The 23,348-nt window shown below is 44.4% G+C and overlaps 1 protein-coding gene across 1 annotated transcript in view; it reads right to left on the reverse strand.

Moving 5' to 3' along the window:
- Positions 1 to 23,348, reverse strand: part of LOC126354354 (solute carrier family 22 member 7-like) — a 306,939-nt gene that overhangs the window by 17,345 nt on the left and 266,246 nt on the right. The window contains exons 7-8 of the mRNA XM_050003930.1: positions 21,336 to 21,550; positions 6,419 to 6,606 (exon numbers count right to left, since the gene is read on the reverse strand). Coding sequence (XP_049859887.1) covers positions 6,419 to 6,606; positions 21,336 to 21,550 — 403 coding nt within the window. The remainder of the gene's footprint in view (positions 1 to 6,418; positions 6,607 to 21,335; positions 21,551 to 23,348) is intronic.

Raw genomic sequence — 23,348 nt, forward strand, 5'->3', positions numbered from 1 at the left:
AACTTCACTGACTTCATGATATCAATCCTGATGTTAAGTTTCTCGCTGTTCTCATTTCTACTACTTCTCATTACCTTCGTCTTTCTCCGATTTACTCTCAAACCATACTGTGTACTCATTAGGCTGTTCATTCCGTTCAGCAGATCATTTAATTCTTCACTTTCACTCAGGATAGCAATGTCATCAGCTAATCGTATCATTGATATCCTTTCACATTGAAATTCAATTCCACTTCTGAACCTTTCTTTTATTTCCATCATTGCTTCCACGATGTCCAGATTGAAGAGTAAAGGCGAAAGGCTACAGCCTTGTCTTACTCCCTTCTCGATACGAGCACTTCGTTCTTGATCGTCCACTCTTATTATTCCCTCTTGTTTGTTGTAAATATTGTATATGACCCGACTCTCCCTATAGCTTACCCCTACTTTTTTCTGTATCTCGAACATCTTGCACCATTTTATATAGTCTAACGCTTTTTTTTTCAACAGCTCCTATGAACGTGTCTTGATTTTTCTTTAGCCTTGCTTCCATTATTAGCCGTAACGTCAGAATTGCCACTCTCGTGCCTTTACTTTTCGTAAAGCCAAACTGATCGTCACCTAGCGCATTCTCAATTTTCTTTTCCATTCTTCTGTATATTATTCTTGTAAGCAGTTCGATGCATGAGCTGTTAAGCTGATAGTGCAATAATTCTCGCAGTTGTCAGCTCTTGCCATCTTCGGAATTGTGTGGATGATGCTTTTCGGAAAGTGAGATGGTATGTCGCCAGACTCATATACTCTACACACCAACGTGAATAGTCGTTTTGTTGCCACTTCCCCCAATGATTATAGAAATTCTGATGGAATGTTATCTATCCCTTCTGCCTTATTTGACCGTAAGTCCTCCCAAGCTCTTTTAAATTCCGATTCTAATACTGGATCCCCTACCTCTTCTAAATCGACTCGTGTTTCTTCTTCTATCACGTCAGACAAATCTTCACCCTCATAGGGGCTTTCAATGTATTCTTTCCACCTATCTGCTCTCTTTTTCGATGTCTTCACATTTTTCCTGCAGCCATTTCGTCTTAGCTTCCCTGCACCTCCTATTTATTTCATTCCTCAGCGACTTGTATTTCTGTATTCCTGATTTTCCCCGGAACATATTTGTACTTCCTCTTTTCATCAATCAACTGAAGTATATCTTCTGTTACGCATGGTTTCTTCGCAGCTACCTTCTTTGTACCTGTGTTTTCCTTCCCAAATTCTGTGATGGCCCTTTCTAGAGATTTCCATTTCTCTTCAACTGTACTGCCTACTGCGCTATTCCTTATTGCTGTATCTATAGAGTTAGAGAACTTCAAACGTATCTCGTCATTCCTTAGAACTTCCGTATCCCACTTCTTTGCGTATTGATTCTTCCTGACTAATGTCTTGAACTTCAGCCTACTCTTCATCACTACTATATTGCCATCTGAGTCTATTTCTGCTCCTGGGTACGCCTTACAATCCAATATCTGATTTCGGAATCTCTGTCTGACCATGATGTAATCTAATTGAAATCTTCCCGTATCTCCCGGCCTTTTCCAAGTATACCTCCTCCGGTTTTGATTCTTGAACAGGGTATTCGCTATTACTTGCTGAAACTAGTTACAGAACTTAATTAGTCTTTCTCCTCTTTCATTCCTTGTCCCAAGCCCATATTCTCCTGTAACCTTTTCTTCTACTCCTTCCCCTACAACTGCATTCCAGTCGCCCGTGACCATTAGATTTTCGTCCCCCTTTACATACTGCATTACTCTTTCAATATCCTCATACATTTTCTCTACCTGTTCATCTTCAGCTTCCGACGTCGGCATGTGTACCTGAACTATAGTTGTCGGTGTTGGTCTGCTGTCGATTCTGATTAGAACAACCCGGTCACTGAACTGTTCACAGTAACAGACCATCTGTCCTACCTTCCTATTCATAACGAATCCTACACCTGTTATACAATTTTCTGCTGCTGTTGATATTACCCGATACTCATCTGACCAGAAATCCTTGTTTTCCTTCAACTTCACTTCACTGACCCCTACTATATCTAGATTGAGCCGCTGCATTTCCTTTTTCAGATTTTCTAGTTTCCCTACCACGTTCAAGCTTCTGACATTCCACGCCCCGACTCATAGAATGTTATCCTTTCGTTGATTATTCAATCTTTTTCTCATGGTAACCTCCCCCTTGGCAGTCCCCTCACGGAGATCCGAATGGGGGACTATTCGGTAATCTTCTGCCAATGGAGAGATCATCATGGCACTTCTTCAACTACAGGCCACATGTCCCGTGGATACACGTTACGTGTCTTTAATGCAGTGGTTTAAATTGCCTTCTGCATACTCACGTCGTTGATCAATGCTGATTCTTCCGCCTTTAGGGGCAATTTCCCACCCCTAGGATAAGAAAGTGCCCTGAACCTCTATCCGCTCCTCCGCCCTCTTTGACAAGGACGTTGGCAGAATGAGGCTGACTTCTTATGCCGGAAGTTTTCAGCCGCCAATTCTGATTATTTATCAAAATTTAGGCAGTGGTGGGGATCGACCCCAGGACCGATGATGTTTTGAGTATGAATCAAAGACGCTACTCCTGGACCACGGGTACTCTCAGGAGATATCTGTCAAATAGGTTGTCAGAAAGTTTAAGGTATCGCGCTAAGGTGGCGAAATTAGGGCAGGCTAGGATGTTGAGAGTCGTGGTCGCCTGACTCTGTCCCAGGATAGTTTCTTCCCACTGTTCTACTGCAGACTGCTTAGTGTGCTTGCCCGCCACCAACATCTTGTTTCGGTCTTCCTTGCCTCGTCGGTCACTTGCGAGTCTCTCTTTCCTGATATTTTATCTTGTCTGTGTAGTTCCCTTGAGGTGATGGAGGGTGTGGAACCAACTGACGATGCAGAACGTGTATCTTCAGTTGTCAATGTGTCCTAGTGGCCACCAATCGATGGCTGGGCGAGGTAACTCTCCCACCTGTGCACTTTTACCCCTCTATCACATTTACTTACATCTATAGCTTGGTGTTTTTATTTTACAGATACAGTCGAGTCCATTGCAATTTGTCTTTTGTTCCCTTCCGATGTGGAGCACTGTTCCAGTTTGACACACAATAGTTTAAGTGACTGATGACCTCGTAATTCGGTGCCTTTAATCCCACCAATCAAGCCATCCTTAATCATAAGGTTGTGTTTGCCTACAAACTTTTCTACATTTCGTTACTAGATGTGTCAGCGGTATTTGAAAAAATTGTGGGAAATGGTTCGACTGTACTGTCCAGCGTAGCTAGTAGAAGACAGCAGCGATATTTCTATTAGTTTGGGCTCTTTGTCTTCATTACACCCCAGATTATGTTAAACAGAAGTTAGTAGCACCAGTCATATTTCTATCATGTAAACATAATTTAGTTGCAGTACGGTAAATTTTCTCTTACTAGATAATTGTCTTATACTTGTTAACATCAGTCCGGATAAGATAGGCCATGGGTATGCTTCACAAGATAATTTAAAGAGCGAGACTAGCGCCGTTGCTTGGAGTTCTTAGCGCTAACGGTAAAGAAACACTGCTTGTAATAACAGGATAAATCTAGGTGGAACGTGCGATGAGCATATCCGTTAGGATAGCGTAAAATGTAGTTCCAATGGAAAATGGTTGCAGGCGACCTAAGACAGAGCCTTTACTAACACCACGGCGAGTCCTGCAACGCGTCTCCTAGGCTCGTGACCATATCAGTTGTAACCTAGACGACTGTAAAACCGTGGTCTGGGCAATGAGTTCCAGTTCCATTTGGTAAGAGCTGATGGTATCAGAATATGACGCAAACCCACGGAACAAGTTAAAGACCAGGTATTCTGCAAGCAGCTATGGGCTGTGTTTACCTAGAATCAATTTGGTTCTCTGGGCCTATTGAACCGATCGTTGACTAGAAGTGGTTATATTCGGCTACGTGGAGACCATTTCCAGTAATTCACGAATCTCGTGTTTCCACACATCAATGGGCCACATTTACATTGGTCTGAAGATCATTCTGGAGAATTTGAGCGAATGATTTTTCGACCCAGATAGCCACCATGAAACCCATGGAACATTTGTGGAACGTGATCGAGCAATCAGCTCCAGCACAAAATCCTGCACCCGAATGCAACTTCGCAGCAATGCACGACTGCCCCAGGTGTAGACAACATTCCATTAGAACTACTGACAGCCTTGGGAGAGGCAGTCCTGACAAAACTGTACCATCTGCTGAACAACATATATGTGTCAGGCTAAATACCCTCAGACTTCAAGAAGAATATAATAATTCCAATCCCAAAGAAAGCAGGTGTTGACAGATGTGAGAATTACCGAACTATCAGTTTAATAAGTCACGGCTGCAAAATACTAACGCGAATTCTTTACACATGTATGGAAAAACCAGTAAAAGCCGACCTCGGTGAAGATCAGTTTGGATTCCCTAGAAATACTGGAACACGTGAGGCAATACTGACACTAAGACTAATCTTATAAGATAGATTAAGGAAAGCCAAACCTACGTTCCTAGTAAATGTACACTTGGAGAAAGCTTTTCACAATGTTGACTGGAATACTCTCTTTCAAATACTGAAGGTGGCAGAGGTAAAATACAGGTAGCGAAAGGCTATTTACTATTTGTACAGGAATCAGGTGGCAGTTATAAGAGTCGAGGGACATGAAAGGGAAGCACTGGTTGGGAAGGGAATGAGACAGGGTTGTAGCCTTTCCCTGATGTTATTCAATCTGTATATTGAGCAAGCAGTGAAGGAAACAAAAGAAAAATTCGGAGTAGGTATTAAAATCCACGGAGAAGAAATAAAAACTTGAGGTACGCCGATGACATTGTAATTCTGTCAGAGACAGCAAAGGACTTGGAAGAGCAGTTGAACGGAATTGATAGTGTCTTGAAAGGAGGATATAAGATGAACATCAACAGAAGCAAAACGAGGATCATGGAATGTAGTCGAATTAAGTTGGGCGATGCTGAGGGAATTAGATTAGAACATGAGACACTTAAAGTAGTAAATGAGATTTGCTATTTGGGGAGAAAAATAGCTGATGATGGTCGGAGTAGAGAGGATACAAAATATAGACTGGCAATGGCAAGGAAAGCGTTTATGAAGAAGAGAAATTTGTTAACATGGAGTATAGACTTAAGTGTCAGGAAGTCGATTCTGAAAGTATTTGTATGGAGTGCAGCCATGTATGGAAGTGAAACATGGATGATAAATAGTTTGGGCAAGAAGAGAATAGAAGCTTCTGAAATGTGGTGCTACAGAAGAATGCTGAAGATTAGATTGGTAGGAGGTATTGAATAGGATTGGGGAGAAGAGAAATTTTTGCACACTTGACTAGAAGAAGGGATCGGTTGGTAGGACATGTTCTGAGGCTTCAAGGGATCGCCAATTTAGTATTGGAGGGCAGCGTGGAGGTTAAAAATCGTAGAGGGAGACCAAGAGATTAATACACTAAGCAGATTCAGAAGGATGTAGGTTGCAGTAGTTACTGGGTGATGAAGAGGCTTGCACAGGATAGAGTAGCATGGAGAGCTGCATCAAACCAGTCTCAGGGCTGACGACCACAACAACAACAACAACAACAAAATAGACGGCATGACTTATTGTTCCTGCAGGCGTCTACCAACTAATTGTTGACTCCATGCCTCATTAAGTTCGCATCACTACGAAGGACAAACGGAGGCCAGATAATAAATTAGGATGTATCCTATGACTTTCGTCACATCAATGTATCTCTCGAATAGCCTGCCGTGCATGTTATCCCCACCTGAGTCATCATAAACAGTGTTGCATGCTCTAACCTGATGAAAATACTGCAAAGGGGTTTGGAATTTAATCCAGCAAATTTGAGCTAACATTGGCGGTCAGAGGTCTCACAACACCACTCCTCCTTCCCACTCCTCCTTGAGGACAAAGGGAACATTATCAACCGCACGTGGCACACCCAGACCGTCACCCATCCAAGTACTGGTCACGTCGACTGGTTGTTACCTTTGGCGAGCTAATGGGAATGCGTGTATCCACAGCTGCATTCACACAATAAATATAGCAAGAAGTGGGAAGCGTCACATAAGCAGATGCTACATGTATGACACAGTACCAGTACACCCGAGATAATTATGAGAGAGCGGTACATAACAGTTATCATGTCTACTGTAGTATCTTCGGACATGTAGATATTGTACAAGGTACTCTTCTATTGGTCCAATAGGAGCATGTAGCTCTATAGTTTTCCTTCTTTGTTTAATCTTCTCTTTCCCTTCTGTTCACTTTGCTTTGCTTCTTTTACTTTGCTGTGATATAATTGCCGTGTATTAGTGGTTAGTTATGAAGAAGTCATTGAGAAAATAAGCGTGAGTATTACTGTTGCTTCATTCAGCATACCATGAGGGCCACGTATGGCGTGGCAGACATGATGACCCCGGCCGCTGTCCACTCGACGCATGCGCCGATCTGCCGCCGACACGTGGGGTGCACCTCCACACTTTGCAGGTTGGCCATGCTGTTTGTGCCCATCGTGAAAAACTGAGCTATCGCCGCCATTATCGTGATGGCCACTCCACTGATGTTAGCTGAAGCAAACACATACGGAATAGCAGTTATGAGATACAGTTAAATAACGACAGTTTCACACATACAGAAGCAAACCTACGACTAAATTATGTGACGGAAAGTTATGTATGACAGGGAGTCGAATTCGGCACCAATCTTTACTGTTGAAAAGCATGGATAGTCGTCTAATTTCTGTCACCGGTAGTTCGGTGTGCACGTGCTACACCTTCGAATGTCATAATGATAACTCTCGTGCCCGGCCAGGTTTCACACCCAGACAGACGCCTTTCGTGGAGATCTTCAGGACTTTCGTATCTTAATGAAATTATGTACCTCTGTCATCTTAGTGTGGGACTAAACTCAATGAAATAGGGTATCTTAATTCGGATCCCGGTCCAATATTTTCAACATTTCATGTTCACAGTAAGAAGTATGCGAGCTTACATGACAATTGACTCTTAATTAAAAATTAATTCTCATGTAAGGATGGTTACTGGTGACAGAGTCTCAGACTGCTGTGACTTCAGCCTCTGTCACGACCGCGCATACATCGACTGTCCTACAGGCGAATGGACATAATGTTCAGCGAGGATGTGGAACTACTGTGCAACCCTATTGAGACGTGATATTTACTGGTAATAAGGAAAGCGTGGAAGGGAGGACCCACCAATGGAACTTTATTTTCACACAACCTATGTATTTTACAATAAATAATCATGAATTTGTTTTCCTTACAAATTAACAAATTTGTGAAATTAATGAGCGTTTACAAAAGAAATCGAAACAAGGATTACACGACTATAATTACAAGGACCAGGACCTGAAGCCCTCCCGCTATCGGGTGAAACAGCGGTGTTTACTACCGCGCTGGACACAATATGTCTTATTAAATGTTAGTAATATTGATGACAAGAGTGTTTCAGTTACTGAAATAGATGACGAATTTTTTATTATTATTGGAAACTGTATGTCGAAAGGTTCGGAGTTAAGCTGAGCACATATGCTTAAAGGTTAAACATACTAGGAAACAATTATCACAATGATAAGGTTTGCTTTAAAGCGAAGAACCTTTTCTTTTGAATCAGCAACCAAGGTGCGATTGGATACCAAACCGTTCCTTTTGACACTCTTATTCTGACTAAAGCTCTGGTGGCAGTTAGCTGTTAATATGTCAAAAGCTAAACTGCTTCTCAGTTATGAACGCCGCTCTGTAGGAACGTTTTAAAACATTACGTATGAGCACTGACTACACTTGGCGGAACTGCAAGATCCAGTTAAAAATACACCAACAGTAAACCGGTCTTTCAAAGACAGAAACGCACGGCTCAGTACAACAGATTATCTCAAATACAATTACAACCAAGGAAATGAACTGGTTAACATCTAAATCCAACCATCAACCCTTGTTGTTTAAAGTCTACCTGTACCTTAGTACAATTGTTCCGAATGTATTTCCGACCGCCGCAGGGGATTAGCCGAGCTGTCTTGGGCGCTGCAGTCATAGACTGTGCGGCTGTCCCCGGTTGAGGTTCGAGTCCTCCCTTGGGCATGGGTGTATGTGTGTTTGTCCTTAGGATAATTTAGGTTAAGTAATGTTATGCTTAGGGACTTATGACCTAAGCAGTTAAGTCTCATAAGATTTCACACACATGTGATTTTTTGTATTTCCGACCAGGAGCTTGTTTCATTAGAACATCAATGGTCGAATGCAAACTAGAAAGGAAGGGCAATATAGTCGAAATATCATAAGAAATTTTCAAACGACAACTAGTGTCTTAGTATAATACTACGATCTACATTTACTACGAAAGAGCCGACTGAGTAAAGCTCTGAGGGTCGAGTACAAACCGGAAAATATTGAGGAGGTCGGGTAGACAATGACACCAATCACCACAGAATGTTACTCTCCTTTATCATCAGGCAGCTCGACGGGTCCACGGTTCGTCGCGGCTGTTACTGAGTGGTGCCGATGACAGCCACGTAGAAGGGGACAGCCAGGCCACAAGTGGTCGTCCGACGCAAGTGTTGCCGACCACCTGACGTGATGTCGGCCTGCTGCTTGTAGTCGATGCTGACCCCGGTGAAGTACACCGGTATATTGACTCTCCACAGACCTTCCCTGCGTAGGTCGTGGCTTCGGTCGCTCGGACCTAGTGACCAACTCTCGTCAAGACGCTGCCGACAATCTCCAAACTTGGTGCCTCCTCACTCGGGCAAGCGAACCCGTATATACAGGGTGTTACAAAAAGGTACGGCCACACTTTCAGGAAACCTTCCTCACACACAAATAAAGAGAAGATGTTACGTGGACATGTGTCCGGAAACGCTTAATTTCCATGTTAAAGCTCATTTTAGTTTCGTCAGTATGTACTGTACTTCCTCGATTCACCGCCAGTTGGCCCAACTGAAGGAAGGTAATGTTGACTTAGGTACTTGTGTTGACATGCGACTCATTGCTCTAAAGTACTATAATGAAACACATCATTACGTAGTATCATCAGGTTAGTGTTCATCACGAACGTGGTTTTGCCGTCAGTGCAATGTTTGCAAATGCGGAGTTGGCAGATGCCCATTTGATGTATGGATTAGAACGGGGCAATAGCTGTGGCGCGGTACGTTTGTATCGAGACAGATTTCCAGGACGAAGGTGTCCCGACAGGAAGACGTTCGAAGCAATTGATCGGCGTCTTAGGGAGCACGGAACATTCTAGCCTATGACTCGCGACTGGGGAAGACCTAAAAGGAATAGGACACCTGCAATGGATGAGGCAATTCTTCGTGCAGTTGACGATAACCCTAAGGTCAGCGTCAGAGAAACTGTACAAGGTAACGTTGACCACGTCACTCTATGGAGAGTGCTACGGGAGAGCCAGTTGTTTCCGTACCATGTACAGCGTGTGTAGGTACTATCGGCAGCTGATTGGCCTCCACGAGTACACTTTTGCGAATGGTTTATCCAACAATGTGTCAATCCTCATTTCAGTGCAAATGTTCACTTTACAGATGAGGCTTCATTCCCACGTGATCAAATTGTAAATTTTCACAATCAACATGTGTGGTCTAACGAGAATTCGCACGCAATTGTGCAGTCACATCACCATCACAGATTTACTATGAGTATTTGAGCAGGCATTGTTGGTGATGTCTTGATTGCGCACCATGTTCTTCCACCTACGGGCAATGGAGCACGTTATCGTGATTTCGTACGGGATATTCTACCTGTGCTGCTAGAACATCTGCTTTTACAATTATGACAAAACATGTGGTTCATGCACGATGGAGCTCCTCCACATTCCAGTCGAAGTTTTTGTACGCTTCTCAAAAACAGATTCTGTGATCGATGGATTGGTAGAGGCGTACCAATTCCATGGTCACCAAGCTCTCCTGACCTCAACCATTTGAAAGCTCTTACCTACTCAACCCCGGTACCAAATGAAGAGACTATTCGTGCTCGTATTGTGGACGGCTGTGATACAATACGCAATTCTCCAGGGCTGCATCAGCGCATCAGGGATTCCATGCGACGGAGGGTGGATGCATATATCCTCGCTAACGGAGGACATTTTGAACATTTCCTGTAACAAAGTGTTTGAAGTCACTCTGGTACGTCCTGTTGCTGTGTGTTTCCATTCCATGATTAATGTGATTTGAAGAGAAGTAATAAAATGAGGTCTAACATGGAAAGTAAGCGTTTCCGGACACATGTCCACATAACATATTTTCTTTCTCTGTGTGTGAGGAATGTTTCCTGAAAGTTTGGCCGTACCTTTTTGTAATACCCTGTATACCGTGTAACACCCTGTATACCGGCTAGCAATGAGCTTCTAAGTACACTCCCCACATATAACAACTTTTCCTCCTACATATTGGCAAGAGGAATAGTCGATACTAGCCTTGAGCTAGTGCCGCCAGACAGAACTGTCTGCTAACTTAGTGACGCCACGGCTCACGTATGTCGTTCAACCAGCGTTACCAATTGAGCAGGTGATGTGCTTGTGAAAAAAATGTCCTGTTTTTGAAACGAGTCCATGACTTAGGTATGCGTGATAGAACCATTCCAACACCGACGTGCACAAAGCACTATTTGCTAGTTGTGTCGGATAGACTGATTCTCCATACTCAAAGTGAATTTTGATTTCCTGTACATAGTTTACAAGCTCTTCGACACATTTACTTACTTGTCCACCCACATCAATATTCACGAATTATTTCGGCTACCCGACGCGTGCTGTTTACTTGATTTCGTGATGATAGAAATAAAATCACTAACAGCTTGAGTCGTGCGCGGCTGGTGTTCACGCCGTTTATTTGGTCAAATGGCTCTGAGCACTATGGAACTTAACATCTGAGGCCATCAGTCCCCTAGACTTAAAACTACTTAAAGCTAACTAACCAAAACACATCACACACATACATGCTCGACACAGGATTCTAACCTGCCACCGTAGCAGCCGCGAGGTTCCAGACTGAAGCGCCTAGAACCGCTCGGCCATAGCGGCCGGATAATGCAGTTTATTGCTAGGCATCTTGTCATTGTAGTCTTGGCATCTTGTTTATTATTCGATATACTGGCGTCACTAAGTTGCTGGCTTGCCTGTCCATGAGTGGCAGCGCCAACGCTTATCGATAGGAGTAGGCTGTGGTACTATCTTTAGAGCGAGGAATAGTATTTCCAGGCGCGTTGTGTGGGGGGAATGGTTGCGAACTGACTTTGGTTGGTTTGGGGGGTAGCAGCGAGCAGCGCCAGGGCATGCCGGGGCCGCTGGCGGCGTGCTGGCACTGCCGGATCGAGGAGGGGTGGCTGCGAGAGCGACGACTTCGTTGCACACCGAACCCTGGACCTTTCAGTTAGGTGAAGAGTTAACTGCTAATGCAACCACGACTATTCTGAGATCTCGCTTTTGGTTTGTGGGAGCCTAGAGGCAAGAAATGGTTCAAATGCCTCTGAAGCACTATGGGACTTAACATCTACGGTCATCAGCCCCCTAGAACTTAGAACTACTTCAACCTAACTAACCTAGGGACAACACACAATACCCAGCCATCACGAGGCAGAGAAAATCCCAGACCCCGACAGGAATCGAACCCGCGAACTCGGGCGCGGGAAGCGAGAACGCTACCGCACGACCACGAGATGCGGGCGCCTAGCGGCAACGAGTGAAGTATTTCGAGATGGCGAAATATTGGAGCCATCTTTCTTCATTTGTTATTCATCATTGAATTTAGTATTATTTTTATTACTGAAGTGCAACGATCGGTATTTTCTGCCTTGTGGCCGCAAACGCCCCAGATATCTGCCATGGAGTTTAGGGTACTTTTCCGGCCTTGTACCTTTCCTCATTGTGTAAATGCTGTTTGACACAGCATGTAGTTCGACAGCCTCTTGTATTACACTCAGCATTTGTGTGTGTGTGTGTGTGTGTGTGTGTGTGTGTGTGGGAGCTCTGCCTTGGGTCTAGTGTTTCCTTTGGCCTTGGGTGTTTTCTGAAGACGTATTGCTGTCTGTCTCGAAGGCCTTCCTTTAAAATATTCCATCGTGCTTAAGCTGCCCCTAGTTTGAGTTGCCATCCGGTTACGTAAGTACAACTCTTGACTGCCTCTCTCACCCTACCTAATGTTTGAGTTACCTTCCCAGGCCGACTCTTGAAACACTTGCTGAGAACCGCTTGTCCTGATTCCTTAGATTGTGATGTTTGTTTTTAGGATATTTGTAATATTCAAATTATTGTTAGTGTGACCTACAGCCGAACAAAAATTTCACTTCTTTCGTGATAAGGCCTTCAGCAGTGCTACAGTAAGTTTTTTTGCAAACTTATTTTAAAAGCAAGGAATTTATTTTAAAGGGGGCTTTTGGAATTGTTTTCCTGACTTCTAATTCAGGCCTTCAGCCGTTTCTTACTTGAAATTGTTTGTGGTTCTCAGCCGAGTAATAGTTTCACTTCCTTTATAGTAAGGCCTTCAGCAGTGTTACAGTTTGCTTCAAAAAGAGGTATTATCTTAATATGAGATATTTGGAATAGTTCTTTTGTCTTTTAATTCAGGCCTTCAGCTGTTTGTTGTTTGAGGTTATTGTTGGTGGCCTTTGGCCCTAAAATTGTAGAATTCATTGATAAGGCGTTCGGTCGTCACATAGTCAGTTGTGTATTTTAAGAGATTGTTTTAAAATTTTAATTTCTTTAAGTAAAGTTTACGTAAACTCATGGAAATTGAAATAATAACACCGTGAATTCATCGTCCCTGGAAGGGGAAACTTTATTGACACATTCCTGGGGTCAGATACATCACATGATCACACTGACAGAACCACAGGCAAATAGACACAGGCAACAGAGCATGCACAATGTCGGCACTAGTACAGTGTATATCCACCTTTCGCAGCTATGCAGGCTTCTATTCTCCCATGGAGACGGTCGTAGAGATGCTGGATGTAGTCCTGTGGAACGGCTTGCCATGCCACTTCCACCTGGCTCCTCAGTTGGACCAGCGTTCGTGCTGGACGTGCAGACCGCGTGAGACGAAGCTTCATCCAGTCCCAAACAGGCTCAATGGGGGACAGATCCGGAGATCTTGCTGGCCAGGGTAGTTGACTTACACCTACTAGAGCACGTTGGGTGGCATGGTATACATGAGGACGTGCATTGTCCTGTTGGAACAGCAAGTTCCCTTGCCGGTCTAGGAATGGTAGAACGATGGCTTCGATGACGGTTTGGATGTACCGTGCACTATTCAGAGTCCCCTCGACGATCACCAGAGGTGTACGGCCAGAGTAGGAGATCGCTCCCCACACCATGATTCTGGGTGTTGGCCCTGTGTGTCTCGGTCGTATGCAGTCCTGATTGTGGCGCTCACCTGCACGGCGCCAAACCCGCATACGACCATCATTGGCACCAAGGCAGAAGCGACTCTCATCGCTGAAGACGACACGTCTCCATTCGTCAATCCATTCACGCCTGTCGCGACACCACTGGAGGCGGGCTGCACGATGATGGGGCGTGAGCGGAAGACGGCCTAACGGTGTGCGGGACAGTAGCCCAGCTTCATGGAGACGGTTGCGAATGGTCCTCGCCGATACCCCAGGAGCAACAGTGTCCCTAATTTGCTGGGAAGTGGCGGTGCGGTCCCCTACGGCACTGCGTAGGATCCTACGGTCTTGGCGTTCATCCGTACGTCGCTTCGGTCCGGTCCCAGGTCTACGGGCACGTGTACCTTCCGCCGACCACTGGCGACAACATCGATGTACTGTGGAGACCTCACGCTCCACGTGTTGAGCAATTCGGCGGTACGTCCACCCGGCTTCCGGCATGCCCACTATACGCCCTCGCCCAAAGTCCGTCAGCTGCACATACGGTTCACGTCCACGCTGTCGCGGCATGCTACCAGTGTTAAAGACTGCGATGGAGCTCCGTATGCCACGGCAAACTGGCTGACACTGACGGCGGCGGTGAACAAATGCTGCGCAGCTAGCGCCATTCGACGGCCAACACCGCGGTTCCTGGTGTGTCCGCTGTGCCGTGCGTGTGATCATCGCTTGTACAGCCCTCTCGCAGTGTCCGGAGCAAGTATGGTATGTCTGACACACCGGTGTCAATGTGTTCTTTTTTCCATTTCCAGGAGTGTATTAGTTGTGCAACCGAGATTAACTGATTATAGGTCCGTCGTACCTTATCCTGCCCCATCCTGATATTCCTATTCCCACAACCAGCAGGATAAACTGCAACACCGTAGGATGCCGATTTTTCTATGGGAAGCGTTGTTTTCCACTTCTGATTCTGTACCGATTTCTGTACTTATCGTCTACTCATAAATATTGGCCACTGGATATGTAAAGGCCAAAATAATACCTTTTATTTTTACGTTCTTCAGCCGTATTTCTTCTCATGTAATTGCGTAGGTAAATGTGTTGTGACCTTTTCTTAAGCAGCATGATATATGAATGGCAAAGATGCTAGGAATTCAACAGGGTGAATTTCAAATAAGAAAACGGACATACCAGTAAGTGTCGCGCTCTGAGGTTTCCGACAATCTTAGCTCTGTTTACTAATAATAAGAATAACAACAATTTCACGTGGCTTAGTGCCCTGGTTTAGTCCCTCTACTGGATACCCACAGCGGCGACTTGCGTGTCCCTGAGCTAACCCTGTTACCTAGTAGAGGAAAGGGATTTGTAGTTTACAGTGGAATCCTAAGAAGGTAATGTTTCTGGTGTCTGCTCATACCGTTGAGATATAAAGGTTATATTAAAGGAATACCAATAAGTCGACGATCCGCTCGAGAATCCATTGCATGACTTGACTCTTTCCAAACAAACGTTTTACCGCTAGATCACCAGGGCGAAACCTGTATAGGATGTTCATCTACAGGATTTGATGAGAGACATCGCGAGTATCAAAGTATGGGACATACATTGTTGTACCTTTTCATGACTTTGACATAGAGGCTTAAATGTTTTACACCATCAAGACCGTAGTATTTTCCGTATGTTTCAACTTGGCACCTCTAACCGTTGTTCAGAAAACGGTATCAGACATGGGCAGTGACTTCACAGAAAAATGTTTGCAGTTGCCTGTGAACCACGACTGCACACACGCATGCACCTCTTCGTCGGTGGAATTCCATCTGCGGTCACGAATATCTTTCCTCAGAGCTCCAAAAATGTGGTAATCGAGGACTCAAATGTTACCAAGTTTGTTTCGACTATGCTGAAGTAGTTTCTCTGGGAAGCCCTTACACAACTTTCGCACTGTTCCAACCTCTCCCCATGCCATTTCCGTGTGCTTAGAGCCGTGAAGAAGGTGGCAGTCAATATGCTTCGAACGGCGAGGTGCACTCCTGCGTTCAATCGTGGTTCCGTAGGCAACCGCAATAATTTATCCACAAAGTCACTAAACGTTTTGTACCACTGTGAGATAAATGCGTTTACAGTTGTGACGATTACTTTGAAAATAATAAACACTGTATTCCCTTTTCACATTTTTATCGTTTGCTTTTCACTTGTCCTCATTGCTTAGAGGAGAAATCTGTGGATCCAGCAGCTGAAATAATCTGTGTACCGATTTCAACACTGACCTATCTCCCTCAGCTTTCAGGTCAACCTTTCCAATTTCAGCTTGACACGGCAGCTTTGCAAGAATGGAACTATTGACTGTTTGTGACAGAAAATGAGCAAATAGCTATCGAACTGCAATGATGCCAACCAGCTTCCTACGTATAAAATGAACCACGACTGAACTAACGAAGATTGTTGAAACAATTAAATCCTATGGTGACGTGTTTCGCCGACAACTACTCGCTCTACACACAGTGAAACTGTTCCGAGATGCCATGCTGCCTTTAAACGTCTATTATACCCAGAGCTGACAATATGTTGCATATTCCACGTGAGAATCTATGTTACAACTCTTGAACAAAGTTCATAAGCTTCGAGCATGCAAAATCCCGTGTCTAACTGCAACATGAAAGAAAGTCATACTAGCAAATGGCTATTTATAAAGAAAATAGCAGCACTGCGATCACCAAGTCGTACGATGCCTACCGAAGATGGCGAGTGGCGTGAGGCAGGTAGTCGGCTGTCGGGGACTGCTGTAGAGCGATGAGACTCCCGAGCGTAAATGGGTCTGGACACAGCCGTGACCTGTGTGGTGAGATTATCGCGGATACTTCTGGTGTTACACGTGGGTTACAAAGTGAAGGAGAATATTTATGAGCTCCGTCGGACTGACTACTTTCGCAGACAAGCGACGTGCGTTTTCGGAAAAAAAAAGGAATCGACTGGATTGGATCTCGCAATTTCGTGGCCACATTGCGCGATGCGTACCACAAGTCCAAGAGCAGCTAAAGCTGTCATCGTCTCGAAGAGAGGACGCCTCCTCCAGACCATTCCGTGTTCCACAATGTTGCCAGATCCTGTGTATTGGTGGACTTAGAAACCTGAGGTGCGAACGAATTTATTGGCTACCTTAAATGAACGAGTCGGCCATGTTCTCTATGCGGGCCGGGCGGCGATCACTTGTTTTGTCTAAGACTATACATGAACCAAGAGGTAAAAATAAGGATATAAGGCCAAGAACGACGTGCTCTGATTTTCTGATGACATTGCTATACTCAGTGAGAGCGAAGAAGAATTACAGAACCTGCTGAATGGACTGAGCAGTCTAATAATACAGAATATAGACTGAGAATAAAGCGAAGGAGGAAAGGAATGCGAAGTGTCAGAAATGAGAATCGCGAGAAACATCAAAATTGGGGTTCGCGAAGTAGATAATGTTAAAAAATTCTGCGACCTATGCAGATAAATAGCCCATGATTGACGGAGAAAGGAGGACATAAGAATCTTACTACCATTGCAAAGAGGGCATTCCCGTCCAAGAGACAGCTACTAGTAAGATAAGGAATGAGGAGCTTTTCCGCAGAACTGACGGGGAAAGGAATATATGGAAAAAGACTGAGAAAATGAAGGGGCGGAATGACAGCACATCATTTGAGACATCGAAGAGTACTGGTGATAGTAGAATGAGATGTAGAGGGCAGTAATAGTAGAGGATGGCAGAGATTGGAATACATCCACCAAATAATTGAGGAAGTGTGTTACGATTAACACTCTGGGACGAAAAGTTTGGCACCTGAGTAGAACGCGTAGCGGGCCGCATGAATCAAACCTGATGAGTGAGAAAGCTTTTCCGACGTCGCCAATAATTTTATTTTTCTAATTAAACACCATGTATGGAATACATTTCGTGATCTGTTTTCCTGTACTGTCGTCACAGACTCGGTAGTGTGTCGAAAGTGCATATATGTCAGTCTGATGTTAGACATTATTAGAATGGAGGTTAATTATTAAAATCAATTTAGATTAGCTTTCGGAAAAGTTTTATACATACACAGGGTGAATCATCTAGAACGCCCATCACAAATATTGCTGAAATGGAAAGTGCAGTTCCTATCCGGTTTTAACAGAATGGATTGGTAGTCAGAGGCTCGTATTCTTAGCCAGAAATCAGACTGTAATAGTACTTAGATAATGCATAAAAAGTGTATTTTTTGTGCAAAAATAAACGAAACTAAACTAAAAGTATAGTAAGTAGGAACGTCTAGTCAGAGTTGTTTTGCGAGATTATGTATTTTGAAAATTTTCTACACCGACTCTTTCTTTTGCGTGGTTGCTAGGTACAATGTATTTATGTTTGCTTACAGAATGCTTGTGTGTTCTTTGAGTGCATTGCGACTTGCTAGTCAGTTAGTGTGTGACAGTCTAGTAGGTCGTGAGTTGATGTTGTGATTTACCATTGCAGAAAAAGCCGATGTACTCATAGCGTATGGAGAATGTAAGAAGACTGCAGTTTGCATGGTGTATCCGGCAAGATCGTAGGATCACCTCGGCAATTATTTTTCAACTTCTTGGCCACGTACTTGAAGGCGGTAGTGGAACACCTGAACAACGTACCACAAGAAAACAAATGACACCAGAAGATGGGGGAAATTAAAGTTCTCTCTTCCGTTGCAGCTGATCCGCATGTTAGATCCCGCACAATCGCACGTAGAAGTGGAATGAGTCATGCAAGTGTTGTACACATTTTACACTGGCATACGTTCCGTTTCTAACATATCTGTCCATCAAGAGCTGCATGGAAGTGATTAGGAGAATCATGTTAACTTCTGTACCTCGGCATTAAGAGAAGATACTAAGGATGCATCATATATCATGTTTAGTGATGAAGCCACATTTTCCAGTCATGGCCAGCTAAACCGTCGAAACATGCACTACTGGTATGTTGATAATCTTCGTTGTCTTCGTCAAGTGGAACGTCAGCATCCATGGTGTGTAAACGTGTGGTGTGGGGTAGTGAACCATCAGCTCATAGGGCTGTTTTTCATAGACCGAGCATTGAGCAAGTATCATAACAGAGCATATTCCACGGATGCTAGAGGACGTTCCTCTGCAGACTAGAACAAGGGTGTAGTACCAACATGATGGCTGTTCAGCTCAAAGTGCATGAAGAACTACAGCATATCTTCACGAACAGCTTCCAAATCGTTCAATTGGACGCAAGGATATGAACCTTGGATCTCAGGATTGGACCCCTTTATGCATTTTCTGTGCGGAGAGATGAAAGACGCTGTTTATTCCGACATACCAACTACACTCGATGATATGGAGCGACGTACTGCATCCCTGCATCGTAGGATGTCTCCGCTGCAACGGTAGCACGTGTGCAGCAGTCGTTCTTTATTACACTGGAAGAATGTCTTTACGCTGCCCGTGGTCATTTTGAACATAACTTGTGATATTCAATTGTATCGTTGCTGGTCAGAATTCTCAAAACTACCGTATGCTCGTATGCAGTTCTGTTGGCTTTAGTGAGTCCCAACTCAGATATTGTATAGGTGAATGTGTGGGAGCTTTCCAAAATATGATACCTAGTAAACGAATCGCACTAGAATCCTGCAACAGACCTCACTGCTATTCAATTTTGCCCTAGTTTTCGTTAATGTTAATATACATGGTTGCATTTGAAAATCGCTTGTTTGCACAAAAAATACACTTCCTAAGTAGTGTTGCAACCAGTTGATTCGCTAAGAATACGAACCCCTGAATGCAAATCAATTATTTGAATGCCAGCCGCACGGGATTAGCCGAGCGGTCTTAGGCGCTGCAGTCATGGACTGTGAGGCTGGCCCCGGTGGAGGTTCGAGTCCTCTCTCGGCCATTGGTTTGTGTGTTTGTCCTTCGGATAATTTAGGTCAAGTATTGTGTAAGCTTAGGGACTGATGACCTTAGCAGTTAAGTCCCACAAGATTTCACACATTTTTTAACATTTTTTTTCAAAGCCAAGCCCCAGCACCACTTTCAATTTCCGCAATATTCGCGGTACAAGTTTTACACCTTTCACCCTCTTAATACGTCCGTATTTTCCGTTTACACATAGGCATCCACATAAATAAGGCATTCACATACAAACACACACACACACACAGACATAGAGAGAGATAGAGATAGAAAAGGAAATGTGACTCACAAGACGATATATATATAAATTTATTTACTTAGATGGTTGTTCAGCCGCATCCGAGAGCGCTTGAAGTGAGAGATAGAGGCAGATAATCGTTTTTAGTGTTGGGTTTGGAACTATTTACATAAGAATTCAGGAAAAGTACTGAAATTGGAAAGAATTAGCCAGAGTAAACTATTGCGGGGTATACATCACCAAGCGCAGCTCTTATGCGAAGCTCCGTCGTTATATGCAGAAAGGTAGGCCTTCACTACTAACATAAAACCCCACTTTATATATGACGTACCTACAAAATAAAATAATAAACTGAATTGCGGATAATAATTAAGTTACTCTCGTATTTCTAACGTGCCGGCAAAGCACTAGTCCTAGCTTATTTTTGCAAACTCTTTATTTTCGAACTCCTTTCTACGTTGGTATAATCCGAATGTCCCCGCAGAGACTCAAGTGACAACGTGGTGATTCTACACTGAAGCGCCAAAGAAACTGACATAGGCACGCGTATTCAGATACAGAGATTTGTAAACAGCCAGAATACGGCAATACCTAAATAAGATACCAAGTATCTGGCGCAGTTGTTAGATCGATTACTGTTGCTATAATGGCACGTTATCGAGATTTAAATGAATTTTAACGTGGTGTTGTAGTCGGCGCATGAGCGATGGGACACAGCATCTCCGAGGTAGCGATGATGTGGAGATTTTCCCGTACGACCGTCTCACGAGTGTACCGTGAATATCATGAATTCTGTCAAACATGAACTCTCATACATCGCTGAGAACGGAAAAAGATCCAGCAGGCATGGGACCAACGACGACTGAAGAGAATCGTTCAACGTGACGGAAGTGCAACACTTCCGTAAATTCCAGCAGATTTTAGTACTAGGGCGTCAACAAGTGCCAGCGTGCGAACCATTCAACGAAACATCATCGAAATGGGCTTTCGAAGTCGAAGGCCCACTCGTGCACCCTTGATAACTGCGCGACGCAAAGCTTTGCCTCGCCCGGGCGCGTCAACACCAACATTGGACTGTTGACGACTGAAAACACATTGCCTCGTCGGACGAATTTCGTTTCAAATTGTATGGACGTGTACGGGTATGGAGAGAACCTCATGAAACCATGTCAGCAACGGACTGTTCAAGCTGGTGGAGGATCTGTAATGGTGTATGGCGTGTCCAGTTGGAGTGATATGGGACCCCTGTACGTCTAGATACACGAGTCTGACAGGTGACATGTACGCGAACATGTCTGATGACCTGCAACAATTCGCATCCATTGTGCATTCCGACGGACTAGGGCAGTTCCACAGGACAATGCGACACCTCACACGTCCACAACTGCTACAGATTGACTCTTCCGATGGCCACAAAACTTCCCACATATGGACAATATTGAACATATCTGAGATGCCTGAGATGCGTAGGTGTTGCTGTTCAGAAGAGAACTTCACCCTCTCTTACTCTTACGGGTTTGTGGACAGCCTTCCACGATTCATGGTGTGAATTCCGTCCAGCACTGCTTCAGACGTTAGTTGAGTCCATGACGACGTGGTGCAGCACATTTGCGCTATCGCGGGGCAAAACACGATGTTAGAGTGTGTACAAGTTTCTTTGCCTCTTCGGTGTAAATGTGAAATGGCAGAGACTCACGAGTCGAGAGGCTGAGGTTACGTAGACGTTTATGCCTGTAAACATTCAGGGTCGATCAGGTACGTTACGACGTGTAGGATGTGCAGCTCACCGTCCAGCATGAAGAATATCGCCGCTGAGATGACCCCGGCCAGAAAGTAGCTGCCCACGGCGGACCAGCGGCGGCCAAAGCGCGCCGCAGTGAGGTGGGCAATGCAGCAGGCGGGCAGCTGGACCGCGCCCTGCGCCACCACCGCCAGGAAGGGGTTGACGCCCACGCTGCCAGCCATCAGCACCAGTGAAGTCTGCGTCAGTAGGAAGGTCGACCTGTCCAGAGCAGTGGGATAACTCCTTGAAAAAGGAGCTATTTCAGTAATACGTTATAAGTGTAATATTTTCACCATTCACCTCGTTACGATATTGCAGTGCATGCACGTCGGAAGGAACAGCAACTGCTTCAACTGCAGTTGTTATGAAATACATAAAATGTATTCGCAGTTGTGAATACGGTTAACCTTCAGCTGTACAATGGAGTGGGAATATTCAAAAACTCGTGCTGGACCGGGTTTTGTGACTGTCTCGAGTGGTCGTCTTAACAACTTCCGATTTCCTAGCATGCTTCATAGCCACACCCAACCTCCTATACACCGCCGCCTGCAGTGTCTGTTCCTTACGTTATGCATGCACAGAAGTATGGTATTTATCCACCGATATCGGGAAAATGACTCCCACTTAAAATGTCTTCCCAATACGGGCATAAACATGAGTGTGGTAGTGAGAAGATGACATACAGAGCGTGTTACAAAAAGGTACTGCCAAACTTACAGGAAACATTCCTCACACACAAACAAAGAAAACATGTTGTGTGGACATGTGTCCGGAAACGCTTAATTTCCATGTTAGAGCTCATTTTAGTTTTGTCAGTATGTACTGTACGTCCTCGATTCGCCGCAATGATTTTATACACGATACTCTACCTGTGCTGCTAGAACATGTGCCTTGCAACTAAGACACAACATGTGGTTCATGCACGGTGGAGCTCCTGCACATTTCAGTCGAAGTGTTCGTACGCTTTTCAACAATAAATTCGGTGACCGATGGATTTGCAGAGGCGGACCAATTCCATGGCCTCTACGCTCTCCTGACCTCAACCCTCTTGACTTTCATTTATGGGGGCATTTGAAAGCTCTTGTCTACGCCACCCCGGTACCAAATGTAGAGACTCTTCGTGCTCGTATTGTGGACGGCTGTGATACAATACGCCATTCTCCAGGGCTGCATCAGCGCATCAGGGATTCCATGCGACGGAGGGGGGACGCATGTACCTCGCTAACGGAGGACATTTTGAACGCCTCCTGTACCAAAGTGTTTAAAGTCACACTGGTACAATCTGTTGCTGTGTGTTTCCATTCCATGATTAACGTGATTTGAAGAAAAGTAGTAAAATGAGCTCTAACATGGAAAGTAAGTGTTTCCGGACACATGTCCACAGAACATCTTTTCTTTATTTGTGTGTGAGGAATGTTCCTGAAAGTTTGGCCGTACCTTTTTGTAACACCCTGTAGAAGTGTGGGCCTAACTGTAAAGCGTACTCACAAAGTAGAAGAGGTTGACTCGACCGCTCGTGGGAAGCGGGAAATATGGGTTCGAGCCCTGGTCTAGCAGAAATTTTTAATGTTTTCACTCCGTTATACAACTGAATGTGATCCATATGTTCAACTGCGACTATATTTCATGTATTTACTTGAGTGTTTTGGGATTTAGGCTCGAGCAAACTTTTTTAGTTATTTAGAATGGTTTATTGTTTACTTAAAATTACTGTCTCTCTGCCGTTCTCAATGTCACGCCCACTCCCTCACACCTCCACCCAACCCACACAAATATTAGAGCATCGCCTCCCCCTAAGATTGTTTTATCGTGGACAGCGCCATTCGGGGACATATTTCGTACACCTATCTGCGTTGTTTCAGAGCACAATGAAGGCGTCTTGGATTCTTCTGAGGTACAGAAGCCACCGAACCTGATGTACATCTATAGGTATTTGAAATACAATAGTCTCTCAGGAGCTGGGATTACAAGCGTGTACCATGTTCCCCAGGGAGTTCATACAAACCGTCGGATTCCT

The sequence above is a fragment of the Schistocerca gregaria genome, chromosome 3 (assembly GCF_023897955.1).
Source record: "Schistocerca gregaria isolate iqSchGreg1 chromosome 3, iqSchGreg1.2, whole genome shotgun sequence".
NCBI classification, from domain to species: Eukaryota; Metazoa; Arthropoda; class Insecta; order Orthoptera; family Acrididae; genus Schistocerca; species Schistocerca gregaria.